Source organism: Phoxinus phoxinus (genome assembly GCF_949152265.1).
Source record: "Phoxinus phoxinus genome assembly, chromosome: 22".
Classification (NCBI taxonomy): domain Eukaryota; kingdom Metazoa; phylum Chordata; class Actinopteri; order Cypriniformes; family Leuciscidae; genus Phoxinus; species Phoxinus phoxinus.
Window position 1 is genome coordinate 14204953 of NC_136897.1, and position 27242 is coordinate 14232194.

Below are 27242 nucleotides of genomic sequence, written 5' to 3' on the forward strand. Positions count from 1 at the left end.
GTCCTTGGAAATTGGTACATGTTGTCCATCCATCTTGTGTGTTGTATACACACACACACACACACACACACATATATATATAATATCAAATGGGGCTATAATTCATTATAAGCATGGTCTTCATAGAAAGTGTTACTGAGATGGTTAATCTTTTCCTGGTTAATTAAAGGGGTACACACACACACACACACACACACACACACACACACACACACACACACACACACACACACACACACACACACACACACACACAGTATCATGACAGTGGTGAGCAAACACGCCTGTACAAACACAAATGTGACACCCAAACGTACACACGCACACACACACGCACACACACCTGTGAAGAGGCTCATAAATCACTCAAGACATAAACAGGTTTAGCAACATGTTTGAGTTTGGCAGATGGCTTTGCATAATAAAACTCTCTTTCTCTCAAGTTGTCACCCCTCCTGCTCTCCACCTCCCAATTTGTTCCTATTTGTTCCTCATCACACTTCAACAAGCTGTCAATTAAAAGCTTTTGACTGATAAATATTCCTTTGTTTAACATTACTGCGTCAATGTTTGATGTGTGCACACTCTCAGACAATCAGAGGTTTCTGTTTGTACTTGCAGATGTTTTCAGTATGCATTGCTACGGTATATATTAGGCACGTGTGTGTGTGTGTGTGTGTTTGGAAGGGCCTGTAAAATCGAGTGTTTTCCACAGCTCTCAGTAATAAATTCAGGCTAGTGGGTTCCTCCAGTCCGTCTGCTGTTTTCATACCCAGCGCTGCTGAATCACGGCGATGCTGATGACATATCCATCTGGCCCTCATCTACTTCCTGTCACTCTGCCTCACTCTCTTTTCTTCTCTCGCTGAGTGTCTCTGGAGTGATCAGTATGTCGTCCCTCTAGGGTTGAGAAATATCCGCTTTCCAATGTGCTTTAATAATTCTTCTTTTTTATTTCAGTACTGTGCAGAGGCCGTCTTCCCTCACGTCGTAGACAGAACTGCAATATCAAATCCGTTCTTCTGTTTTTTCCACACCAAAAACTTTCCATTGGACAGTATTTTTATTTTCTTGAAAATCTTTTTTTATCTTATAAATCGTTTAACGGTTTTATTTTACAATGGCTATTTCCTTTTTCTCATTTATTTCACCTGCATGTATCTCACTCTCCTTCACTTTCAATTGAATATTTATGCTTTTTCTGTTAATAAGCTGTTAGAATAACTGTCATGTTAGGCTTCTACTTACCAAATATATACATGAATGGATTAAATAAAATACAGTTTAGCATAATTTTACAGAAAAAATAATACAAGAGTGAATAAAGTGTCTAAACACTTTGCTTTAATATTTTATTAACATTGTTAATCCATACATATTTTTTAATCAAACAAGCTTCTGTTTTCTTGTGAAATAGTGTTTAAGTGTTCCTCTGTCTTTCTTTTAATTTCCAATTAGTTTGATTTTAATTATACATTTAAAATAATTGATGAAATGTCCAAACACTTTGTTTTAATATTTATTTTCATTTGTCAAACAATCTCCTGTTGTTTGTCCCTCTGCTCTCTTTTTAAAGGCCCCTCGGTTTCATATTAATTTGAACATTTATTTAAGACATTTATTTGTGTGTTTTAATATTTATTAGTAATATCATTTAATTTATTACATTAATTTTATTCAGTTTTTTTCTTGAAAGCTTCAAAAAGTTCATAAAAAGGTGACAGACAACACTATCAGATAGGCTTTCATGCTAATTAAAGATAACGTCCAATATTTAATTAGCATATTTAATTTAGATTGAAATGAAGTAAAACACATTGCATTGCATTTTAATCAAGACAAATTAAAATTGAATGTGATTTAAATGAATCCAATCGAACTGAATCAGATTTCAGATTGATCTCTATCCCTTTCTCCTCTCATTAGTATTCATCCAGTGCCGCCTGACCTATTAAAGCCATTTGTCAAATAGCATGCCGAGCGCCACCCTTCCAATCAAGCTTCATTTAAATGCATTTTGACATCTGTTTTCCCAGATATCACACTGGTGGCCAGGAGCCTGACAGTGAAGAACACAACAGCATACTAATATTCCCATAGGTAACCCAGTCACAAACACACAGCCAGCCCTATCTCTCAATGATAACATACCTGACAGTTAACACACCGTGATAGCGACACTGACAGCAGAGAAGAGTGTTTGATGCACATCGGTGTGTTGTTGTTTCTCTATTATCTCTAATCGACAAAACCACACAACACAGTTATGGCTTGTTTTTTGGTGCAGGAAACCTTAAGTTACATTATAAATGCACTTCAGGGTAAAAGCGTGATGCTTATGTGTTAAACTGATATCGGTACAGCTGGTCAGCAGTCAGACCACACATGTTAAATGTGCCGTCATCCACCGGACCGACTCTTCCTTGTGAAGAAGCTTTCTGGCCTTTGGTCAAAAACCTGCTTTCTATCCTTCTGTCTTTCCATATCCGTCATCCGCTCTCTCTTCTCATCCATTACGGCCTTATCAATATAAATCTGACCATCTGTGTTGCTCAGGCGCCCCGTCTCTGCCAGAAGTGTTAAACTTATGCATAAATCAGCTGTGCCTCGTTTCTGTTTGAGCAGATTCCTCTAAGCGCTCCACTCCTCCTGAGCACCGAGACGCTGAATTTATCACGTTGGTAATAAAAGACAGGTGGCTGATTTAGTTTTTGTAGAAAAACGCACAAAGACACACACTCCCCAGCATCGGGTCACATTGCACCAATCTGTTCTTTGTTTTGAAATCAGAGATGCAACGCTCTGGCAGTGTGCATGATGCCCACGCAGCGTTTACAGTGCTGCTTCATTGTGTTCCTTATGTTCATCTTTGTCAAAACTTGGACGTTTTTCCAACTAAAGCCAATGAGGGCTTTGTTTTCACAATCAGCCTTTTTTTATTGTGTTAGATTACACTATTTGTCCAATGAGATGTTTCCAATAAAGAGTTTTGTATGAAGCACAGAGTTTCTTATACTGATCTCAGTTTAAGGCCCTAGTAAAACACTGATTGGCTGGTTCAGGTGTGTTTAATTGGGGTTGGAGCTAAACTCTGCTGGACAGTGTTTGGAGACCCCTGCCCTAGAACATCATATAGACTTGAGGAACTGCCTAGTAATTACCTAGCAACCACTCAGAACACCTTAGTAACGGCCAAGCGACACGCTAGTACTACTCTAGCAACACCATAGTAGCCACTCTGAACACCTTAGCAACAGACTAGCAATGTAGCAATGCCCTGGACTCAGTTTAGCTACTGTCTGACAACACCCTAGCAACCAATCAGAACACTATAATAACTGCCAGCCCAAGACTCCTAAGAAACACTTTAGCTAATGCCTAGAAACACACTAGCACCACCCAGAATTCCCTAGCAACTCCTTATCAACCACTCACAACATCTTAGCGACTGCCTGGCAACACCCTAACAACCACTCTTTACACCTTACCAAATGTTTTGAAAAAAAAAACTTAACAAATACTTTAGCAACTGTCTATAAACACACTAGTAACACAATGAATTCCCTAGCAACACCCTATTGACCCCTAGCAACCACTCTAAACACCTTATTGAATACTTGGCAACCCCTTAACCATCACTTTTTTAAAACCTTAGCAACTGGCTAAAAAAACAGCAGCACCACCCAGAATTCCCCAGCATAACTGTATCAACCACTCACTCCACTGCAGTGATTGCCTGGCAACACCCTAGAAACCACTCAGGACACAGTAATAACTGCCTAGAAATGCCCTAGGCTTAATTCAGAACACCTTAGCAAATGTCTCCCTCACACTCTCTCTCTGTCTTGATGCCAGTCACATGATTTCGGGATTTTGTCAACCCACGGTTCAGCAGTGCCATCGATTTCCTCTCTTTTTGCTCTGCTGTGCCTGATTGGGTGAAGAGGAAGATTTCTGCCACCCCTCTCTCTTTTGTTCTCTCTCAATCTTTTTCTCTCTCTGTGACCACAGACTCTTCATTTATTAATCATCTCTCTCTGTGTCTTTCACACACACACACACACACACTCACACACTCTCTCTCTCTCTCATATATATACTTCACACTTCCAGACGTACAGACATCAGTATTAAAACAGTTTGACACATGAGATAAATGGCCAATGCTTGTGGTTGAACATGTTGCCACAAGTAATCCATTTTCTTTTACAGAAGACATGTGCGCTTTATTTTTTCTCCCCCTATGCATTGAACATCATAATGGCATTATTTTGGTTGTTCTGATGGCAGTTTTCTATTAATGTCCAAAAAAAAAAAAAAAAACTGTTTTCTATCTCACTGTACGACAGACTTTGCATCTTATCTTAGTTTTATTAGTTCACCCAAAACATTATTTTTTTCCTCATGTCGTTCTAAGCTGTATGACTTTGTTTTCTGTGGAGGAAAAATATGAACAAATGGTGGTGATACTTTTATGGAACCTTCATTCACTTTTATTGCACAGCTAGTATATTCTTCAACATTTATCCTTTTGTGTTCCACTGAAGAAAGAAGTGAATAGTGATTTTTTTTTTATTTAGTTTGCTTGTTTGTTTTGATTTTAGTTTTTTAGGTGAACTATCCTTTTAACGCATTTAACATTTTCTGTTCTGGCCTATATGATAAAAAACTCTTTCTTTTAATTTCAGATTCCATTCTCGCTGGTGCAGTTTCCACTCTGGGAGTACCTAAAGGTATGAATCCACTTTTCACTTGCTCTAATTTCGCTCTAATTTGGGCCTCATAATTTTGCTCAAATGAAGGAATAATGGCCTGGTAATGGTCTGACACATTTACAACTCAAACTACAAACACTTTGCCACCATATTGGTTAATAACTCTCTTTTTTTAGGTGCTCTCAAAATGACGATGCATTTTATTGGTCGCCCTCACCGGTGGTTAAGCGGAATCGTAATTTCTCGCAAGCCTCGAGTCTTAGCCAAATGTCCATTTCCTATTTCATTGTCTGGTCCGGGCCACATAAAAGTAATTTTTCTTCAAAAAAGGCCCCGTTTGTGAGGATGACATCATGTCTCCAGGGCGAGAGCAGAAAATTCCATTAGCGCTCTTGGCCTAGCGACCAGAGCGAAGCAGAGAAGGAGAGGCATCGGAGGACAATAGCACGTGCAGCTGTGGGCGAGCGTTAACCGCGATTCTCCACCGTAATAAGGAGTGTCATTCATGGCCGCCTCTTTGTGGCACTTTCAAAGGCATTTTCTCACTCCTTCATTCGTCCATGTTTTCAGCCTCTCCGGCCATCTGTGTGGAGCTGCTGGAATGTGAGTCTTTGCTAAACTCTTTCAAAAGAGCATGGCTTTGAAAAGCAAGAAAGCATAGATGGGACAATGGCATTGGATGCCAGTGTTGGTTTTAAACGACTGCTTTCGCTTCATTGATTATTTCCAAGAATACCACATTCTTTCTAGTGTGCATTCAGTTTTAAATGACCCTGGAAACTAATTTGTGTGTAAAAAACTAATTAATTCAGCTAATGTTTTAATTTATTTAATTAGGACACAGATTTTTTTACATTGGACATTGAGGAGCAACCAGGTACAGCACCCGTGGTTTTACATTATTGGCTATGGAGTAGGACTGTCAATTAAAAAACAAAAATCAGTTTATGGATAGTTCATCTGAAATTCTGTCATCATTTACATTTACACTTGTGTTTCTCCAAACCTGTGTTTTGACAATCTTTCTTTTGTGGAAAGAAATGAAAGTCGGTCTTCACCAAAACTACCAACATAACAGAAAATAATTTTTTATGTTCCACAGAAGAAAACGTACTCGGTTACTAACGTAACCTCGGTTCTCTCTAGAAGAGGGAACGAGTACTGCGTCGAAGAACGCTTCGGGAAAGATATTTCTTTGTCGAGATTGAAGCCTAAAATTAATCCTTAATTTTGTAATAATGTAAAACGCTTTTCTGAAGCATACAACCTAGGCGGAGCAATACAGCTCACCCATTAGCTGCTCTGCCAGAAAAGCACAGCCTATGCGAGGCCAGAGACGCTGACCAATGAGGACGCTTCGCGCCCTTCTGCGTCACCTCCCGCCCAAACAGGCGTGGCCTAGGCCTATAAATACGAGCATAGCTGTCTAACACGCCGATTTTCGTCAATGAAGCGACGCAGCGTGGGCACGCACGGCCATGAGACGCAGTACTCGTTCCCTCTTCTAGAGAGAACCGAGGTTACGTTAGTAACCGAGTACGTTCTCTTACGTAGAGTTCTCTCGTACTGCGTCGAAGAACGCTACGGGAACCCTATGTAAACCGCCGTGCGTGCTCTTGGACCGACACAGACACCTAAGGGCGCGCGCGCCCTGGTATACAAGTGCCTACCCCAAGAAGTATAGGGAGAGCGGCTAAAATAGCATCATCCCTTTATAGTAGTGCCTCTTAAGGCATAATAGCATATATATGTAAATATAGATATATATGAGGGGTAATAGCATGCTCATGGGACACATTGTCAGTGAGTGATGCTTAAACATTGAAGTGACCTGGGCCGCAGCGCGGGGCAGGAACACTTATACATATTAAACATTGAAGTGACCTGGGCCGCAGCGCGGGGCAGGGACACTTATACATATTAAACATTGAAGTGACCTGGGCCGCAGCGCGGGGCAGGAACACTTATACATAGTCTTCTAGACCGAGAGCAGTTTAGCCTGCAACGCAGGAACCTCTAGGTTATAGAACCTAATAAATGTAGACGGGGAGGCCAGCCTGCCGCCATACAGATATCTTGTAACGAGATTCCGCTATACCAAGCCCATGAAGAGGCCATGCCTCTCGTGGAATGTGCTCTGATGCCCAAAGGGCATTCCAAACCTCTAGATGCGTAGGCTAGCGCAATGGCGTCCACTACCCATCGAGACAGACTCTGTTTCGTCGCGGCTCGCCCCTTGGAGCGTCCGCTGAACGAAACAAAGAGCTGCTCCGTCTGTCGAAAAACAGCGGAGCGGGACACGTAAGCTCTTAATGCCCTGACCGGGCAAAGGGAGCTATTTCCGTCCTCTGAGGCCGGCAGGGCCGACAGGGAGATGACCTGAGCCCTGAACGGTGTGTTGAGGGACTTAGGCACGTACCCATGCTTCGGTTTCAATACGACTACAGAGTCATTTGGCCCGAACTCCATACAAGAAGCTCTCACTGAGAGCGCTTGCAAGTCTCCCACACGCTTCACTGAAGCGAGAGCCAAAAGAAACACGGTCTTGAAAGACAGGTGTTTCATGTCAACTGAGTGAATAGGCTCGAAAGGGGCCCCTTTCATAGCGTTCAACACTGTAGAAAGGTCCCAAACGGGGACTGAAGGAGGCCTTGGAGGGTTTAACCTCCTGGCGCCTCTAAGGAAGCGGACCACCAGGTCGTTCCTGCCTAGTGAACGGCCAAGCGTTGGATTAACGAACGCTGATATGGCAGCCACATAGACTTTGAGCGTGGATGGGGTTCTTCCCTTATCCAATAGCTCTTGCAAGAAGGAGAGAATCTCCGGTTCTCCACACTGAAGTGGTGACAGACCTTGATCTGAACACCATCCAGAGAACACCGACCATTTGGAAGCGTAGAGTCGTCTAGTAGACGGAGCCCTAGCTTGTTCGATCGTGTCTAACACTCCTCTTGGGAGGTTAGCGGGTACCCGTTTATGGCCCATACGTGTAGGGACCAAAGCTCGGGGTGAGGATGCAGAATCGAGCCCTTGGCCTGTGAGAGGAGGTCTCTCCTCACTGGAATCGGCCACGGGGCAGTACTTTTCAGTCGCATCAAAGCTGGGAACCAGGTCTGATTCGTCCAGTATGGAGCAACTAGTAGTACTGAGCATCCGCTCTCCTTGATACGCTCCAGCACTTGAGGCAGGAGTGAGACAGGAGGAAAAGCATAGAGCGGACGGCGGGGCCAGACTCTGGCCAGCGCGTTCGTGCTCTTCGAAAAGAATTCTGGGCAGTGAGCGTTTTCCTGGTTTGCAAACAGGTCTATTTCCGCTCTGCCGAACGTTTTCCACAGCAGACGCACTGTCTGTGTGTGTAGGGACCACTCTCCCGTAGGAACGTTGTTCCGTGAGAGTCTGTCCGGGCCTACGTTCAAGTGGCCTGGCACGTGCATTGCTCTTAACGAGCGCAGGTTGTGCTGGGCCCACACCAGTATGCGTTCCGCTAACCTGAATAGGTTCCGGGATCTCACGCCACCCTGGCGGTTTATGTAGGCTACTACCGACATGTTGTCCGAGCGGACCAGGACGTGGTGTCCTTTTATCCGGGGACAGAAGCGCCTCAGCGCAAAGTCCACCGCCATCATTTCCAGGCAGTTTATGTGCGGTAGTTTGGCCCGCTCTGCCCACTGGCCAAAGAGCGGTCTGCCGTCGAGCAGTGCTCCCCAGCCTGAGGTGGACGCGTCCGTGGACACCACCTTCAGGCTCGAGGAAGTCCCCAGGCTTACACCTGACCGGTACCAGTCTGACGCTCTCCATGGTGTCAGGGCAGAAATGCATTCCTGAGTGACCTTGAGGCGATAACGACCGTGTAACCATGCTCGGCGCGGTACGCGCGCTCTCAACCAGAACTGTAGTGGGCGCATGCGCAGCAGGCCCAACTGCAGCACTGTTGAGGCTGAGGCCATGAGGCCCAGCATTTTCTGAAATCTCCTGAGTGGCACTATTTGGCCGCTGCGGAAGGATTTCGCCATTTGCAGGGTATTTCGCCTGCGCTGTGATGACAGCTGTGCTGTCATAGACAGTGAGTACAGATCCAGTCCTAAAAAGGAGATCCTTTGACTGGGAAACAGTGAACTTTTCTCCCAATTGACTCTCAGACCTAAGCACTCGAGGTGATCGAGTATTAGTGTCTTGTGGTGAGCGAGTTCTGACGGCGATTGAGCCAGAATTAGCCAATCGTCCAAATAGTTCAGATTTCGAACGCCTCGGAGTCTCAGGGGTGCCAGCGCCGCGTCCATGCACACTGTAAATGTACGAGGTGCTAGAGACAGGCCGAATGGCAGGACTGTGTACTGATATGCCCGGCCCTCGAAGGCGAATCTCAAAAATCGCCTGTGACGTGACGCAATTTGTATGTGAAAATACGCGTCTTTCAGATCTATCGCCATAAACCAGTCTCCTCAGCGAATTTGCGCGAGGATTCTTCTGGTCGTGAGCATTCTGAACTTCCGCTTTGTTAGCGTTTTGTTCAGACGCCTTAGATCTAAAATGGGTCTGAGACCCCCGTCTTTCTTCGGTACCAGGAAATATCTGCTGTACAGACCCCCTTCGCTCTGAGCTTGAGATAAAGGCTCTATGGCCCCTTTGCTCAATAGCTTCGCTATTTCGGCTCGAAGTAGATGTGCTACTTCTGTTTTTACCGTGGTTTCGACTTTTCCCGTGAAACGGGGAGGGCGTCGATGAAACTGTAGCGAATAGCCTCTTTTTATAGTCTCTAGCACCCATTCTGAGACCCCGGGAAGTCTTTCCCATGCATCTGCACGTGTGACTAGGGGTTGAATGTAATCTGGGCCCTGGTCGCGAAATGGCGGCGACACGAGAGCAACCGTGTGCTGTAACATGGACGCCGTGGCGTCTGAGGCGGGGGACATGTTTAACACAGTATGCGTCCCGCGCGCGCTCGACTCTCTGAGTTGAGAGAGAGCACGCGGGGCGAGCCCTACGGGGCTCGTTATGTTTGTGAATAAACGTGGGCGCTTGGTGGCGGGCACACTTATAACACCGGGGACACTGTGTTTGTGTACTGACTGACCGTTCGTTAGTTTCGTTTTTACAGAAACCGCGGAACGTGCAGTATGTAGTGGTTGTGGGCACTGGACAGTGGGCACGCTCACTACATGTAAAGCACAATCGGTATGAGCCGATTTTATGTGTGCAGACCCTGTGTTGTTCAGGGCTGTGCTTGCACGGGTTGAAAAACCCGGCTCTGGTCGCGAAATGGCGGCGACACGAGAGCAGTCGTGTGCTGTAACATGGGCGCCATTGCAGCGTGATGCGGGGGCGCGCTTAATCGAGCGGGCAGCCCGCGCGCGCTCAGCTCTCTCAGCTGAAAGAGAGAGCGCGCGGTGCGAGCCCCGTACGGCTCGGCATGTTTGAGAATAAATGTGGGTGCGTGAACGCGGGTACATTTATAGCACTGGGAAGTACTGTCTATTAGAACTGACTGACCGTGCATTGGTTTCGTTTCATAGAAACCGTGTGACATGTAGCTTGTAGTGATTGTGGGCGCTTGAAAACGGGCACGCTCACTACATATAATGCACAATCGAAATGAGTCGATTTATGTGTGCAAGCCCTGTATTGTGTGGGGCTGTGCTTGTGTGTACAAATGGGCACTGGGTCGTGGGCATACAGTTACACACATTACATCATCGGCCGTGGCCGGGACACCGTGTAGCACAGAGAGTACTGTCTATCAGAACCGACTGACCGTGCATTCGTTTCGTTTTTACAGAAACCACGGGACATGCAGTGTGTAGTGATTGTGGGCACTGAAAAGCGGGCACGTTCACTAACTTACATGTGAAGCACAACCGACATGAGTCGATTTTATGTGTGCAAGCCCTGTATTGTGTAGGGCTGTGCTTGTGTGTACGAATGGGCACTAGGTCGTGGGCATTACGGATACACACATTACACCATCGGCCGTGGCCGGGACACCAGAAAATACATTTTCAGATTTACCTGGGGCGTCGTGAAAACGGCGTCTGTGTGCAGGCAAACGGGCGTTGATGCCGATTTGGTGACTGCAAAATACACTGGCACGGTCGCGTATGTTGGGACTGTGCGAGCGAGACATTTTAGTGAAATCCGGCCGCGGCGGGATTTTAACACTGTAGCTTTCCTCGAAGCAGAAGTGCGCATCCTGGCTGAAAACGGGGCTTTCCGGGACTCCGCGATTTCTTCGTGAATTCAGGAAGAAAAAGGCGCGGGTCGTGAGGACGGTAACGTACGTTCCTCTGCAGAAAAGCAGCCATCCAGCCGGTAAGCGCATCGATGCTGGTCTTTCTCCGTCGACGCTCAAGAGCGGCGGGGGAGGGGAGATCCTCGGAGCTCGCCCATCCCTCGCTACCCGAAGCGAGGAGAGAACAGCAGTCGTCCTCCACAGACGCGGCTTCACCCTCGTTCATGACGGACGCGGCGGCACTCAGCGGCCCTTGTCCGTCGGTCAGAGAGTCCAGCGAAGCGGGCGGAGAAGCTGGCGGCAGCAGCGGCGAGCACCTCGTGGTGGAGATAGGTTCCGGGCTCCGCTGAGCACGGCGCTTTTCACGGCGCGGCACTGCAGCGGGCGGAAAGATGCAGCTTCAGTAAAGAACGCCAGGCGAGTCCGCAGAGTCACTGTAGGCATCAAATCACAGTGATGGCAGCCGCCATCGACGAGAGCTGAAGCTGCGTGATCATCACCCAGGCAGGAAACACAAGCACGTGGTCCCCGTCGCTGAGCGGGGCTCTACACGAGCCACAGGAGGTGCGAGACATCTTGAAAAAGACGCTCGGCTCTTTTAGTGGTGGAAAAACTGTGTGTCGCTACGGCGAACACACACACAAAACACACACACATAATGTAAAGGATATTCCACGCCGGAGAAGCGCAGCAGGGAACGGCGGCTGAAGGCGGCGATGACCAGCGGCTTCAGGTAAGAGGCGCGTCCTGCTGAGGTGCTTGTTCCAAACGGCTGTGGCGGCTCGAATCCAATCCAACGATGCGTGCAGCTTCGTGAATTTAAGAAAATCGGCGTGTTAGACAGCTATGCTCGTATTTATAGGCCTAGGCCACGCCTGTTTGGGCGGGAGGTGACGCAGAAGGGCGCGAAGCATCCTCATTGGTCAGCGTCTCTGGCCTCGCATAGGCTGTGCTTTTCTGGCAGAGCAGCCAATGGGTGAGCTGTATTGCTCCGCCTAGGTTGTATGCTTCAGAAAAGCGTTTTACATTATTACAAAATTAAGGATTAATTTTAGGCTTCAATCTCGACAAAGAAATATCTTTCCCGAAGCGTTCTTCGACGCAGTACGAGAGAACTCTACGTAAGAGAACAAGTCATACAGGTTTGGAATGACATGAGGGTGAGTAAATGATGACTGAATTTTTATTTTTGGGTGAACTGCTAAATAAATCCCCTTTTAAACTGATGTGTTAAATGTAGCTATAAATGACAAATTGATACTTTTTTCAATTTTTAAATAATTTAAAACCTTTTTATAAAGCATTTACACATTTATTTTATTCTTTTTCTTTTCTTTTCTTTTTTTTTTAAATTTGAAGGCAAAGTAAAAAAAAAATGGACTGGTAGGGACAATCAATAAGCTTAAATTAAAACATTTTAAGCATTACAATGAATAATTAAACCATTTTAAATATGCCTACTGGTATTTATTTGGAAATTTGAAAAATAATTTACTTTTTTTATTTTTATTGTCACGTTTAACTATCTTTCTGAACATTAATTTACTAAACCGCTTTAAACAAGTCTATTCATTATATAAAGTTTTTTTTTTTTCCATTTTATTTCTAAATGAATACATTGATAATTATTTTATTTGTAAAGTCCATTTCACAGCAAAAAAGAAACATGTAATGATAACTGTATTAGTGGCCCCACCAACATACGAAAACATTCTGTTTAGTATTGGTGTGTGCTGCCGTTATGCCATCTGCCACTTTGAATGATCAAGGTCTTTAAAGTCGGTTGGATTCTGATTTGCATTCAATGTTGCAAATCATTGCAACATTATTCAATTGTTCTTCCCTGTTAAATAAGAGCGATTATTTCCCTGTTAAATTAGAGCGATTATTCAAACTTTAGATTCAACATTATAGTTATCGTCATGAGTGTGAGCAGATCATAATGAGTAGTTCACTCAAAAATGAAAACTCTGTCATTAATTACTCTCCCTCATGCCGTTCCAAGCCCGTTAGACTTTCGTTGATCTTCAGAACACAAAGATCTTCATGATGAAATCTGAGAGATTTCCATCCCTCCATTGTACATAAACAGCTATGCAACTACCACTTTCAAGCCCCAGAAAGGAAGTAAAGACATCATTAAAGTAATCCATGTGACTCCAGTGGTTTAATCTTAATTTTATGAATCGACATGAGTGCTTTGTTTGTACAAAAAACATAATTTACCACTTTATTTACGAAATATACATTTTGTCGAGAGCATCATGACGAATGCGTGCTATGTTGATGCGAGAGCGGACGCTACGTTAACACACGTTGGAGATTTGCGCAAACAAAGCACTGAGGTTACATCACTCGACTACTTTAAGGAAGTCTTTACTACCTTTCTGGGGCTTGAAAGTGGTAGTTGCGTAGCTGTCTATGTACGGACAGAAAGCTCTCAGATTTCATCAAAAAGATCTTCATTTGTGTTCCGAAGATAAACGAAAGTTTGGAACGACATGAGGGTGAGTAACTAATGAATGACAGAATTGTAATACTAGATTGTAAAGTAGTGAAGAAAAAAATATAATCCTTCACGGGACCTTTTTAAATGAAAAGATTTGATTTTTGTTTGTTTGTGCACAATGCGCATGTTTTTGAGCACATTGAGTGAAACAAAGTGCCGTGAGCCGCAGAGAACTTAAAAAAATGCCTCATCTACAATCCTGGCAAGCATTTCATGTTGGGAAATCAAACCTCAAGTATCACCAAACCAGTTCTCAAGTCATTCGCACCAAAAACAATTTAAGCCCCGGCATCCGAGTGGCAGGCCGCAGTAAACCATCTGTTCTCTCCAGCGTATCCCACAATTCCCAAAGTTTATCTACCAACAATCCCCTAAACTCAGCGCTGCTCTGTTACAAAACCACCGAGCAGCTGTGTCATTACATCAGCCGGCCATTTATTTCCCACCGTGCCCACTCAACTCGACATTTATGTGTCAGTGGATCAAACTTTTTCCCATGATTAAGTGCAAGCGTGTCATGAGCAAGTCTTAGTTTGCTTTGAGTAATTGAAGCTGAAGCATACATTTGGAGTAATGCCTGGCCAAGGTGGTGTGTTCCGGAAAAGACTATAGTAAATAAATCTTACGTTTAGTGTTTAAGTATGATTAGAAAAAGGGTCTATTTGTCCACATGAATGTTTTTAAATTGATCTCAGGCATGTCCTCGGTTAAACGAAAGAGTTAGTTGAGTCAGACTTTATTATTCTTATTATCAGATGAAATTTTCATGCTACGGCAGACTCAGATGTGGGTTTAACATTGTGAGTCAAGCAAATCAGGCTCTTTCTTTATCCGTGAATAACCTCATTTCCCATTTTAGGCCCCAAATATTTCACAACTACCTGCAACTCGCTCCTCATCCACTGCCTACTGCTCTGAGCATGTTTAACCTCTAGAAATCCTCTCTCACTACACCTTTACTCACATCTCTTCAGTGGCTTCCAGTAGCTGCCAGAATCATATTAAACACACTGTTCCTGTCACACAAGGCTGCCAGTGCCTGGCTCGCTGCTTCTCACAGTGCTTTATTAAACCATACAACCTACCCTGACCATGTCAGTTTATCAAGCTCCCCATCTTTCCACATGAAAGGAGTCCACCTGCGCACGTCCACAAATGTCTCCATCCACGACCTTTCAGTGGTGAAACAAACTCCAAGTCATTCATTTAAAGACCCGTGCCAATATTTGGTTCTTTTTTATTTGAATGTGACTAAACATGGTGTTGTTCACAACAAATATAGTTTTTACATGTTTTTCTTTAGGATTAGGATCCAATTCTCACTATTAACCAACTATTAACTACGACTTTTGCCTCAATAATCTCCTAATTACTGCTTATTAATAGTTAGTAAGGTAGTTAAGTTTAGATATTGGGTAGGATTGAGGGATGTAGAATATGGTCATGCAGAATAAGGTATTAATATGTGCTTTATAAGTACTAATAAACAGCCAATATCCTAGTAATAGGCATGCTAATAAGCAACTTCATTGTGAGAATTGGACCCAACAGTGTTACCAATATTTTTAAATGCATGTTGTTTTTTACCTGCATTTTTAATCAAAATATCTTAATCTTATGATGAAATAACTTCTCTCAGGTGATGTATGCCAAAATTTTGTCCGTTTAAACTTCCTCCGTTTTTTGTGTGCAATGGCTACATGTCGAAATCCAATCTACAACCGATGTATGGGACCAAGTCCCTCTTTTTTTTTTTTTTTTTTTCACTAATGCGTTACACTCGGATGTACGTCACAATATAGAAGAAAAATCTGCCACTACTTCGGTTTAATCATGAATTTTTGCATAAAAATAAGTTTTGTTTTTTAATTTTACTCTTTCTCATCAACCAAAATCATAATTTTCATTTACTAAAATTATTGGTAAAACGGACTAAAATGTATCAACATATGTGACCCTGGATCACAAGTAGCACGGGTATATTTGTGGCAATAGCCAACAATACATTGTATGGGTCAAAATTATCATATGGGTTAATATTGTATATTATTATTTTTCTTTTATGCCAAAAATCATTAGGATATTAAGTAAAGATCATGTTCCATGAAGATATTTTGTAAATTTCCTACCATAAATATATAAAACATTTATTTTTGTGAGTGAATGCAGCACAATCGCCAACATAAATGGACAACTTTAAAGGTGCTTTTCTCAATGTTTCATCAATGGAATCAATGGAAAGCTAATTTATACAGCTTTCAGATTATGTAGGGTTTGTGGTCCAGGGTCACATACGACAAAAAATTTACTAAACTTAAAGGATATTTGCTTCAATATAGACTCTCAACAAGCTGTTTCTCTTCCATGACAGTAGTTGACATAAAAGAGAAAACTGACTATAGAAGAAGACCGTAGACATGCTAAGAAGACATGCTAGTAATATCCACTATACTGCCCACATGTAGCAACACAGAGAATGCAGCACATACTGTACTTGCATTGCATTATAAAGGCATTCTGACAAATTTTGGAAGGCAACAACATGTTTTTTTTAATGTCATTTTAATGACAAAATATAATGTAACACCTGTCTTTGTGTCAAATGTAGTCCATGTCAGGTACATCCTGGCATCTAGATCAGTGGTCAATCAGTTTGTTTGGAGGGGAACCTGCTTCCAGTTTGTTTTCAGTGAGTTTGACGAGAAGGAATGGATGTTCTCCAGCACAAGCTCTTTGAACTTGAAAACAAAGATTCTTCCTTAATCTGACAGCTAATGAAACACACATGATGTACTGACGAAGAGAACATTTATGTGTGTGTGTTTTTGTGCACAGAGTTGAAGAGGATCATTCGTAATTACTTCATGCTGTGCTTCAATTGTTTTCCTTTCTTAGCCATCAGATGCTCCTGGTCTGAGGTCGTAGGAAAACTCCAGCAATTATTTGCAGCCTGGCTGCATAATAACTCGCACCAAACACAACATAAAACCAACAAACACGTGAACTCACTGAAACTCCCTCCTTTCTACAACAGTCCTCACACACACATTTCTCTTTAACGTACCACATTCCTTCCCTCCTACTTCACCTCTTTAAATACTATGAGTTCAAACTACAATTAGCCATCCTAAAATTAGTACAAATTGTACAATTGACTGAGATCCTGTCAAACATGTCGTACCTGTCTGAAAAACACAGTAGCGCGGTTCCAAAAGCGAGTGTGCCGGCTGCCTAGACAGCATTATAAATACTCTTCTAAAAGCACGCAACATCATGTTGGCTTCTAAGAAGTCTCATTATTGCCAAACATGAAGGCAGCATTACATGTATGCTTTTCAGAGAAGACAATTCCAGAATGCATTGCAACTAGAGTATGCCAAATACATTCAAAGGATGTTTGATGTTTAAAAAAAAAAAAAAATCGGCATTAAGTTGATCAAAAGTCACAGTAAAGACATTTATAATGTTGACATTTTTTTTTCCATTTCAAATAAATGCTGCTGGTTTGAAGTTTCTCTTTATCAAAGTATCAAATTTTCCACACACACAAAAAAAAAGGATCTGAAGGATCATGTGACACTGAAGACTGGAGTAATGGCTACTGAAAATGTAGCTGTGCCATCACAGGAATAAAGCATAAAACATAATAAAAAATTATATATTATATAAACATTATTTTAAAATCTAATATTTTCCCAATATTACAGTTTTTACTATATTTTTGATCAAACAAATGCAGCTTTGGTCATAATTTGAGACTTCTTTTAAAAACATTAAAATATGTTTGTTTACCCCAAACTTTCAAACGGTAGCGTTGAAAGAAATGTTGATTATAGACATGCTTATATTTTGTTCAACCCCTTAAAGTCATAAACTCCAGTATCGGGTTTGGATTTGCGTTATGATAATAGTAGACCCTCTACTTTTCACACAAAACCATCTTTTTTTTTCTTTCCTTTTTACACAAATCGGAGCATGTAACAGTTTGAATTCCTGTTTCCACAACGAATGTCGAAGTTGACTGCAAATTTGCATATTTTTGGTATTGTTCATATTTGACAAACACAAGCAAGCCATACATCAAACAAAAGCTTTCATTCTCAAGATATTGGTTATGTAGTTTATTTTGTTGAAATAATACAAAATACTAAAAATAAAACTAAATAAAAAATTAAACAGTTCGCTTGATTTTCTGTTGTTTAGAGTTGTTTAGAGTTTAATATTTTTTTGTTAGCTTAGCAACATGCTAACATCAAAGTTGATTGCATGCCACGTAAGTAGCACTCAATAAATAAAGTTATCTTTGAGAATCGCTTCAATGATTTTCCTTATATTTTATGTCAGTTCGGATGCTTCTTTAGTAGATAGAACAGAACACAAATAAGCAGAACACTAGGTTTTGGAACAGATCTAATATCTTAGCCAGCACTAGTATTTCCCCTTTTCATCATAATATTCCATCTGTGACACTCATCAAAGCTCAATATCGTTTTCCCCTCGTTTGTTGGAAAACTCTGAACCAGCATGAAAGAAGTGTTTTCCAGGGATTGATCGAGTTAGCATGTGTGTACGCAATAGCGCTGAGCTGTGGAAGTCAGGGAAGATTTCTTTCTTTCAAATTTTGTCAACATTCCTTGTGGGGAAAATGAGACTCTTGACATCATACTGGAGATGTGGACATTAAGATAGCTGTTCTGTTGAGTTCCCATACATACAAACCCTAGGGATTTGGGTGTGTTTTTATTTTTTTAATGTGACTGATAAATGTATTAATCTTTAATTCTCTCTCTCTCTTTCTCTGTAGGCCGTGTGGTGGAGGAGGCAGGGGGGACGACTGGACTCTTGGCAGGCAGCAGTGTGTGGAGCTCTCGCAGGTGTGTGGGATTAGCCTCGGCACAGAGGTCTGGGAAAGAGAGTGAAGGAGAACGAGATATAGGGAGTTGGGATGGGGTCCAACGCCAGGAATATCCAAAATTTACCCAGCTGCATTCCTGTTTAATTCCACACAGGTCAAGATGGTCATATCAGGTTGTTCATCAGCTGGTGTGCACCAAAAGAGAGGGAATGAAATGGCTAATTATAGGTGGAGAGTCAGTAGAGGAAGTGTGCAACATTGACCTTTTATTGCCCCTGCATCATGCTCTGTAACTTTCGTAGCTTTTGTCAGCAGTCATAGAGTTTACGAACTAGAGTCAGAGTTTACTGTAAAGGAGCTCAAGTCTGGCCCAGGAGCCCTTGCAGCTGTCTAATTCCCCAGTCACCATCTCTGTCCAGAGTGATAACTCATCAGGTGCTGGGACACAATGGAGGGACAAGGATGCTTCAACCAAAGGGGAAAAAACATGGCTGCCAGCCACGCCACCTGGGGTGTGATGTTGGATTCGGATTGTGTGCGCACATGTGCTGCTTTGGCACAGATGTATCTCTTTAGGTGGATTGCGGTTGTTAGCGTCGTTGTGAAATTACCCAAACAAATGTGAATTGTGATGCATTGAATGGTTGCGTTTGCTTGCCATCACTGCCACAGCTGCAAGCCTCAAGAGAACAAATGAGAAATGCTTTCTTTTCCCAATCTCTCTCCTTCTCCAATATTATGTCCTTTTACTTTTTAAAGAGTGTTGTTCTTGGTTTAGTACAAGATTGGGAATACAATACAATGTCACAGCTTCAGTGGTAATCAACAGCAACTCACAGATAAGTCAAGCAAAAGCAGCATCTACAGTGATTCATTACAATGGAAGGCAATGCTTTTTTGAAAGTATAGCCATGAAGCGTAAACATTATGCGGGATGGCATGAATCTAATGACGTAGAAACGCGTGCTAACCTTGTTTGTCCAGAGTAATATCCTATTATAGATGCTCCTTCCATTACCATGATCATGTAAAGCTGGTAAATCCGGTAACTACTTCCTTATATTCACAAGAAAACATTTACATTCATGCATGTACAGTAGCAGATGCTTTTGAATAGAGTTTAAGGGGAAATTGGCTAGTATAGTCATGAAAGAAAGAAATGGCGATTGAAGTAATTTTTATTTTATTCTTTCATTTAAAATTAATTATAAAATAGATTGATTATTTTTAAATTGTATTTGTGTTTTTTTATTTTTTATATATATAGAGAGGATTCTGTGAAGTGCCCAAAAAAATGCAAAAGAAAATTGCAAGATACTTGGCTGTTTGGGTAAGATTGAGAAGATCATTCAGCCGGCAAGGAACAAAAGAATTAATCTTAGTCAGCTCTTGTAGAATTTTCAACAGAAATAAAAATGAGGCTGTGAAGAATAGAATACAGTGTGTTCAATGGATTGTTGTATGACAACATACCGACTGTTCAGCTGACGAAACGTCTGAAAAAATCAGTAGACAAGAAGTCCATAAAACAGTTTCAAAAGTTGTGAGTACATGATCTAGGACCTTTATCCTATGCATGCCATTGTAAAGACTCTGTCTATCCCTCACAGCCTCATTTTCATCCGTGTTAAATTCAATATGGCGTCTAACCTGACTAAGGTCTAAATCAGGGTGAACCTGTTGTTTACATGAAGAAAAAAATCAATTAGGAATTATGTTGGCAACACGTTACCATAATTTAGGCCAAGAAAATTAGCCCAACTGCTACTAAAGGTAAAGGTAATTTTCTAGCAGTTGGGCAAGAAAATTAGCCCAACTGCTACTAAAGGTAACAACTTAACCACTCACATTTAAATATTTTTGGATGGAAGAATTCATTTCCATTGTATACATGTAATTACAATGGAACCATTCATGTACTTGCATGTCATTGTTTTTTTGTTTTTTTTACAATCTGAGGTTTGAGTCAAAATGATATTCTGTGGTAATCGACGGCCTGTTCCTGGAACATTCCTCTAAAAACACATTACTTGTGCTTGGGACATTTTTAATTGTTGGTAAGTGAAGTGAAATTAGGCATTATGGGAGAACTAATGGTTTATTTCAGCGTTGAGAAGAACATGTTTAAAGCTTGATGCTGTTGTTTGTCCGATCCCCTATTAGAAAAGAGAGGGAACTTCATTCTGTTCTCATTTACGCCAAAACAAGTTTATGAATGTGCATGAGTGTTTACGGGTGCGTGACAGTGCCAGGCTAGTTTGAAAAATTCATCCGCGTTCACTCTTTTTCTCCAGAACGTTTCCATCGGGTGATCAGTGCTGATCTCATGGCACATATTTACATTTATTCTCGGTGGTAATTATAACATGATTAACACTGTAATTGGTGCTTGTTTGTGTTTGTGTGCTGATACATATGCACGATACATCTCTTTTCAGGTGGAGTAGCAGCGTTCGTCACAACTCCGCTAGATGTGGCGAAGACTTGGATAATGTTGGCTAAGGTGAGACTTTGAAACTGTTGTTTAAAGCTGTCTCCTGATGCCTCCCAGATGGAGTGCAAGGTGAGCAAACAAACGGCCCTAATGTAGACAAAAGCAACAGAAGAGAGAGAGAGTGAAGAAAAAGCCTTAGTAGAGACACAGCTTGATCCAATAGCAGGGTTATCCAGGGACGCTACTGACGCACAAATGCACTCCCTCTTACTGTCCGCTGTCCAGTCGAGACTCAAAACAGACAGAGCCGTGTATGTGCATGTTAGATGTCAGAAGATGTTTGTATATTCAAGTGTAATTTCCAGTCGTCTATGGACTGGAACGGAACTGCACTTCAGAGCTGCAAGGCTGCAGACTTGGTATCTGGTGCAGATGTTCTGTTCCAAAATCTAGGCAGCATTAAAAGGTTGATGCAAAGGCTGTTCAAAGGCTAAGCAACTGCAGCTTCTATATAATATAAAGTGTATATAAAAAAGTGTAAAGTCGGCACACCACAGCTCCAAAAATATAGATATTTTTTTACATCAAACAATTGTGACAATTGATCAGACAAAAAATATTTTTTGTGGCTGAAAATATTCTCCCGAAGGGAACAAAGCCATACCTATGGAAATGTGTTTGTCGTCTCTTTTGATTGGACCAATTAGAAAACACCAAGAACACAATGCAGATTTTCTGATACATTGTTTTTTCTGATGCATATGCTATCAAATTGATTCAATTCAGATTTCTATTTAATTTGATTCTTATTCACTTTTGTGTCTGTATTATACCTATTTCCATATTACCGGTATAAAGTGTTATATAGTCCGATGAACATCCCATGCTGCCCGGTAGAGGAATTGTGAATGGCAGTGAAGTGATGCCGTAGGTCACATGACTGTGACAAGACAACATGTCAGATTTGATGCATCCAAATTACACACATTCATACTATATGGAACATATTTTTTGGTAACGCTTTATTTTAAGGTGACGTAGTTAGTTACACGTTACTACATGTACTTACTATAGTAATAACAGTACATTTGCATAATTACAAAAAACGAACCCTATACCTAACCCTAACTGTAACTCTATAGTAATTACATGTAGTTATTTAATATTACTCAGTACTTAAAGTACAATGTAACTACGTCACCTTAAAATAAAGTTAAACCTACTTTTTAACTGCCACAAAGTTTCAAACCAATGTAGTACCTACTAGACAAGTATGCTATTTCTGATGCAGTTTTAGACTATCGTGCCCTTAGCAACATGCTAACGATAAACAATGTAGAAATCCGCTAGTTGCTGCTTATTTTGTTCCTAATCTGTCACCTAGGAGGTTCCATAGTTAGGATGCTGTCTTAGAAGCCAGCTGTCTATGTAGGTCACTAGGTTTTAGAACAGAGCTAATAGTGATGGACTTTTGAAGAATATTGGAAACCAAACAACATTGGACCCTATTGACTTCATATGTAAGGACCAAAACAAAAAAACATTTCTCAAAATATCTTATTTTGTGTTCAACAGAGGAAAGAAAATAAATATAAATTTTTGGGTGAACTGTCCCTTTAAAAATAAAACTGTTGGACTAAGCTAGTCATAACAGAGGTTGTTTACATATGGAATTTTAAAGGTACGGTAGCACAAACTTTTATTTCTAATGGTCAGAGAGAGGATGGGAATGGTCAAGAAAAACTATGTTTATACTTGACAAACATTATAAATGGAGTTGATTTTGCATTTGAATAAAATGCTGGCCCCTTAAAGAAGTAGAAAAGTAAGTGAAGGGTCTTTTTTGCACCTGACTCCTCACGCCATTGGCTGACAGAGTGAAGTGTCATGCATGCTCCAGGTCACTTCAGGTTGCCTTGTGTTTGCCCAAATCTCTCTCTCTCTCTCTCTCTCTCTCTCTCTCTCTCTCTCTCTTTTTTTTTTTTCTGGTCCATTTGACCAATCAAAGAAATTGAGACCTCATGTTCAGGCAGGTCTGCTGTACTGTGTGTGCTTTGGCCTTCAGACACTCCAGGCTGTTTTCCAAGCCCTGTGGGAAACTGCTCAATGTACAGTCAACTCATCAACTTAAACTCTGAAATATGAAAAACTAACCCAGTCTAAATATAGAGCCATCGAAATTAGCCTCAGAAAGTGGTGTGCCAGTGCAAAACACAGTTGTTACGTTAACTCTCCTTCACCGTTCCCTGATATAGATGGCTGTTTTGAAGATGGTGCTGTGGGTTTGCAGAAGAGGGGCTGTAAATATAGATTGAGCAGAAAGGAGAGCTGTTGAACAGGTGGAGACGGTAGAGTATACCAGGAACAGAGCAGAATCGAAAGGAAGACAAAACACAGTGTGTGTTAACATGTTTGACAGGAAGCTTAAAGACGGATCATCCATCATTACTGTGTTTTGTCTCTTTTCGTCAGGCTGGGACGAGCACAGCCAGTGGAAATATCCCAGTGGTTTTGTATGAGGTGTGGAGGAGCCGAGGAATAGCTGGGTGAGTGTCCTGATACGGTATTCCTCAGTCAATGTTTTCCCCCCATGCATTATAACCCCCTTTTAAGAGAAACACAACCACACTTCCTTTCCAAAATTTGGGGTCAGTAAGATTTTTTTTTTTTTTTTTTTTTTGTCAAGAAGTTAATACTTTTATTCAGCAATGACCCATTAAATTGACAGTGAATTTTTTGTAATATTACAAATATCTTCAAATACATTTAGCTATTTGGAAACTTCTATTCATCAAAGAATCAAAAATTTTTTTAGCACAGCTTCCACAAATATATTAATCAGCACAACTGATTTCAGCATTGATATTTTTAAGAAATGTTTCTTGAGCAGCAAATCAGCATATTAGAATTATTTCTGTAGGATCATGTGGCACTGAAGACTGTAGTAATGATGCTGAAAATTCAGTATTGCCATCACAGGAATAAATTATATTTTAAAATATATTTCAATAAAAAAATATATATTTTATATGTATTTGATTACACAATTCGCATTGCTTCGTGGGACTGTTGTTCATTCATAAATTAAGTAATACATTAAGTATTTTTTTTCCTGGTTTGTGCTTCAAATATTTTATTTCCAATTACTCTTCATTGAAGATTTGTTTCTTTTCTTAATAAAAATCGGATAACAAATAAAAGGTCTAAAAACTAAAACTAAACTTAGTTTTAAACTTGGACAAAAAGTGGACAATCATTATTGTTCCTTGCACAGTTTCCTATTAAGTGATCATGTGAATCTCTATCTTCATCATAATATTCTTTCTTCTCTCCAACTAAAACTTTTCTGAAATTTCTTCAGTTGATGATTAACTTTTTTTCGGCAGTACACACAATAGACTGTACGACTTCAAGGAATTCCTAAAATCCCTTCCCAGATTACAATATTTAAAACTCTGAGAAGCTGGGGCAAAAAAAAAAAACCGAGAAGGCAAATGGGCTCTGCTATGCTTGCATAAAGGGCAACAACTCTGGCAGTTTCACTACTGCATGCCTTGTACAAATTGCCTGGCTTTAAAGCTGTAATTACTGTAATGGCTCCAATTGCAGACTAGTGAAGCCAGAAAGTGCTTCCATGTGTGTCAGAGCTCGGCGGAGAGCTTCTAACCACACCAACCAAAACATCGGCAATCAATGCAACCATGCGCTTGTGAGCTAACTTTGAAGTGTTGCTACCCCAACCCAGACTACAGCCGCATACGGGCAGACCATGTGATGCAGCGGCCCACTGAGAGAGTAATGCAATGAGCTCATAATGACCTCCAGTTGCAGTGAAATCAATCGGAGCTTTGCTTAGATATAGTGTAAGTTGTGTTACTGTGATGTAAGACCTGCCTCTGATCAGAAATCTACTTTGAATGCTTACCAGAAGCTTACTAGTGTTTGTAGAGCCATTAATAGGGGTGTTATTAGACCCGTACACCGCGGACTGACTGGAGATCAGGGCTGGGCGAGGTGATTTCGTCACAATGAGCTCATCTTAATTTCCTGTTGTAGCAGAATGGGATGGTTTGCGGTTTGATTGCAAGATAATAGAAAATAAAATGCATGGCATTAATACGTTTATTGTTATTGGTGTTGCGATCAGGCTTTTTTTTTTTACATTCTGGATAAGACTGAAAAAAAAAACACACCAAAGGTCATTGAGCCATATGTACAGATACTTATTCGATTGTATTCAATTTCTGCTATTTACTTTAGTGTGTATTTTATTTATAATATTAATATACTTAATTTTTTTTTTATCTCTGTTGATATTGTAAACTAAACAGGGCAGTGTTTCAGACTGATTCAAACAAATGACTTTTAAGAGTTATTTGTTAGTTAATAAGACAATATTTTTGTGGTTCACAAAAAATAAGTCAATTTATTTGTAAATAATGCTGCTTTCACACCATGCCGTAATTACCGTACTAAATGGTATTGTGGACGTTCTACAATCTGCGTAATTTGAGTTTGAATGCATTCTTAAAAAAATAAAAAAAATATTACTTTTTTTTTGTCTGGAATGTATCACAATCTACCTTAACCAATCACAGAAATGGTGTGATCGTCAACGAGTGGATCTCTGAGCTGGCGTGAGTGAGTGGAGACGGGGCTAATTAGCATATTCATAGAACTTCGGATACTAAATGAGGCAAGGGTGTAGTTACATTCAAGCTATTTTAAGGCACGAAAACCTTTTTATTTTTTATATATATATATATATATATGTAATTTTGATGATAAAAGTTTTAAGGGATAAAATTCTGACATGGAGTGGATGTACCTATGCTATTTATCATAAAATCTATATTTTTACTCCACTCTAATCGTATAAGCAACACTCAATGTTTCTTTAGTCTATTCGACGTTCCTGTGGTGCATATTTCTGTTTTCCGTTGCCGAAGATAGGGTCAGAACTGACTCAAAGCACGCATGCGAGGTTTCACGTTTCTCTTTTAGCGCATGGTCTGAAATGCCAACCCCGCGCAGCACAGGCAAACTGTCACAATGCGTCCTTGCTAATTCGTTCCAGGATGAGTGTGTTTGCTCACAGGTCCGCACACACATGCTCACTGTGACATAGCATCTCTCTGTAAAACACATGATCCCAGCAGAAGCATGCTGAAACGTCGAGTTCTGCGAATCACTGGAATAGTCAAGAGATCCCCGACATGCTTGGCACCTTGTACAGCTTTGCAGTTGACAAAATTGATGTATTAGAGGTTACACCACTCGCGACCTTATTTCTAATTTTAGATCCGGCCCACCCCCACTTTCCGACCTCCATTATCCCCCACAGGTGTCACACTGAAGGACTCGAGGAGGCTGATCCCAAATCAGTCGGTTTGGATGGCTTGACCGCATGAATTTGGTATGTTGGGTGAGTTAGACATGGATTTTAACTTTCAAGAAAGACTAAAAAGAAGAAACCGTGAGAAGAGTTGGGCAAGATGAAACGGATCGAGAGAGGAAGCAGAGGGAGCACAAGCTCGAGTGTTGTGGGTGTGCTGGGAGCCGGAGGGACGTGTGTGGATGTCATCTGGCCATCAGTCATGCGGAGAGGCCCCCGGGGGCCCGTGCTTATACCAAAAGCAGCTGCGTGGAAAAGAGCCTTAGGAGACTACAGTACTTTCATGGCCTGTCGCATCCTCTAACCTCTCCAACATCAACAACCCCTACACTGCACATTCCTGCCCAAACGCTCCGTAATCCGTCAAACAACACACTGTCAGCGGAGAAATACCCAATACTTGTGTTATCGAGCGTGGCTAATGTTTTATGCTGCGCTGTGAATTTAATTTAATCTAAAAAGCTACGTCCAAGCTGGTGTTGCTAATGTAGCAGCTAGTTTACAAAATGTTCAATGACTAACTGTCAATTTAACATTAATTTTAAGTATATACATAAACAGACACACATACATACATCTATATATATATATATATATATATATATATATATATATATATATATATATATATATATATTATGTATATGTTCAACAATTTAGAGTCGGAAAGATTTGTTTTTTGTTTTTTTGCTCACCACGTCTGCATTTATTGGATTTACCTTTTTTTTTTAAATACAGTAAAAACTGTTATATTGTAAAATATTATCACAATTTAAAATATCTAACTGTTTATTTTTATATATTTAAAAATACCATGTATTCCTTTGATCAGTGTAGTCTTCAGTGTCACATGATCCTTCAGAAATCATTCCAATATGCTGATTTGATGCTCAAGAAACATCATCGCTTGTCATTAGGTTTCTATATTTTCAACATTTATAATAATAAGAAATATAATTTTGATAATAAAATGATCATTCTTGCAAAAGGTGTTATCAGAGATGAAAGCAGTCCAATAAATCGCCTTAACTATACATTTAATAACTGTGCTAAACAAACTAAATGTGTTTACATATATTTAATCTTTAATACATTTAATAATTCAACG

The 27242-nt window shown here is 41.0% G+C and overlaps 1 protein-coding gene across 2 annotated transcripts in view; it reads left to right on the forward strand.

The window, feature by feature from the left end:
* The window catches only part of slc25a26 (solute carrier family 25 member 26), a 58109-nt gene that overhangs the window by 30100 nt on the left and 767 nt on the right, over positions 1 to 27242 (forward strand). The window contains exons 6-10 of one of the 2 annotated variants that reach the window (XR_013795946.1): positions 4689 to 4733; positions 18255 to 18324; positions 20744 to 20808; positions 22995 to 23078; positions 23212 to 23285. Coding sequence is in view for 1 of the 2 variants with exons in the window: in XM_079598093.1 (XP_079454219.1) it covers positions 4689 to 4733; positions 18255 to 18324; positions 20744 to 20808; positions 23212 to 23285 (254 nt within the window). In the remaining variant the exon portion in view is untranslated. The remainder of the gene's footprint in view (positions 1 to 4688; positions 4734 to 18254; positions 18325 to 20743; positions 20809 to 22994; positions 23079 to 23211; positions 23286 to 27242) is intronic. The other variant, XM_079598093.1, reaches the window with a different exon arrangement.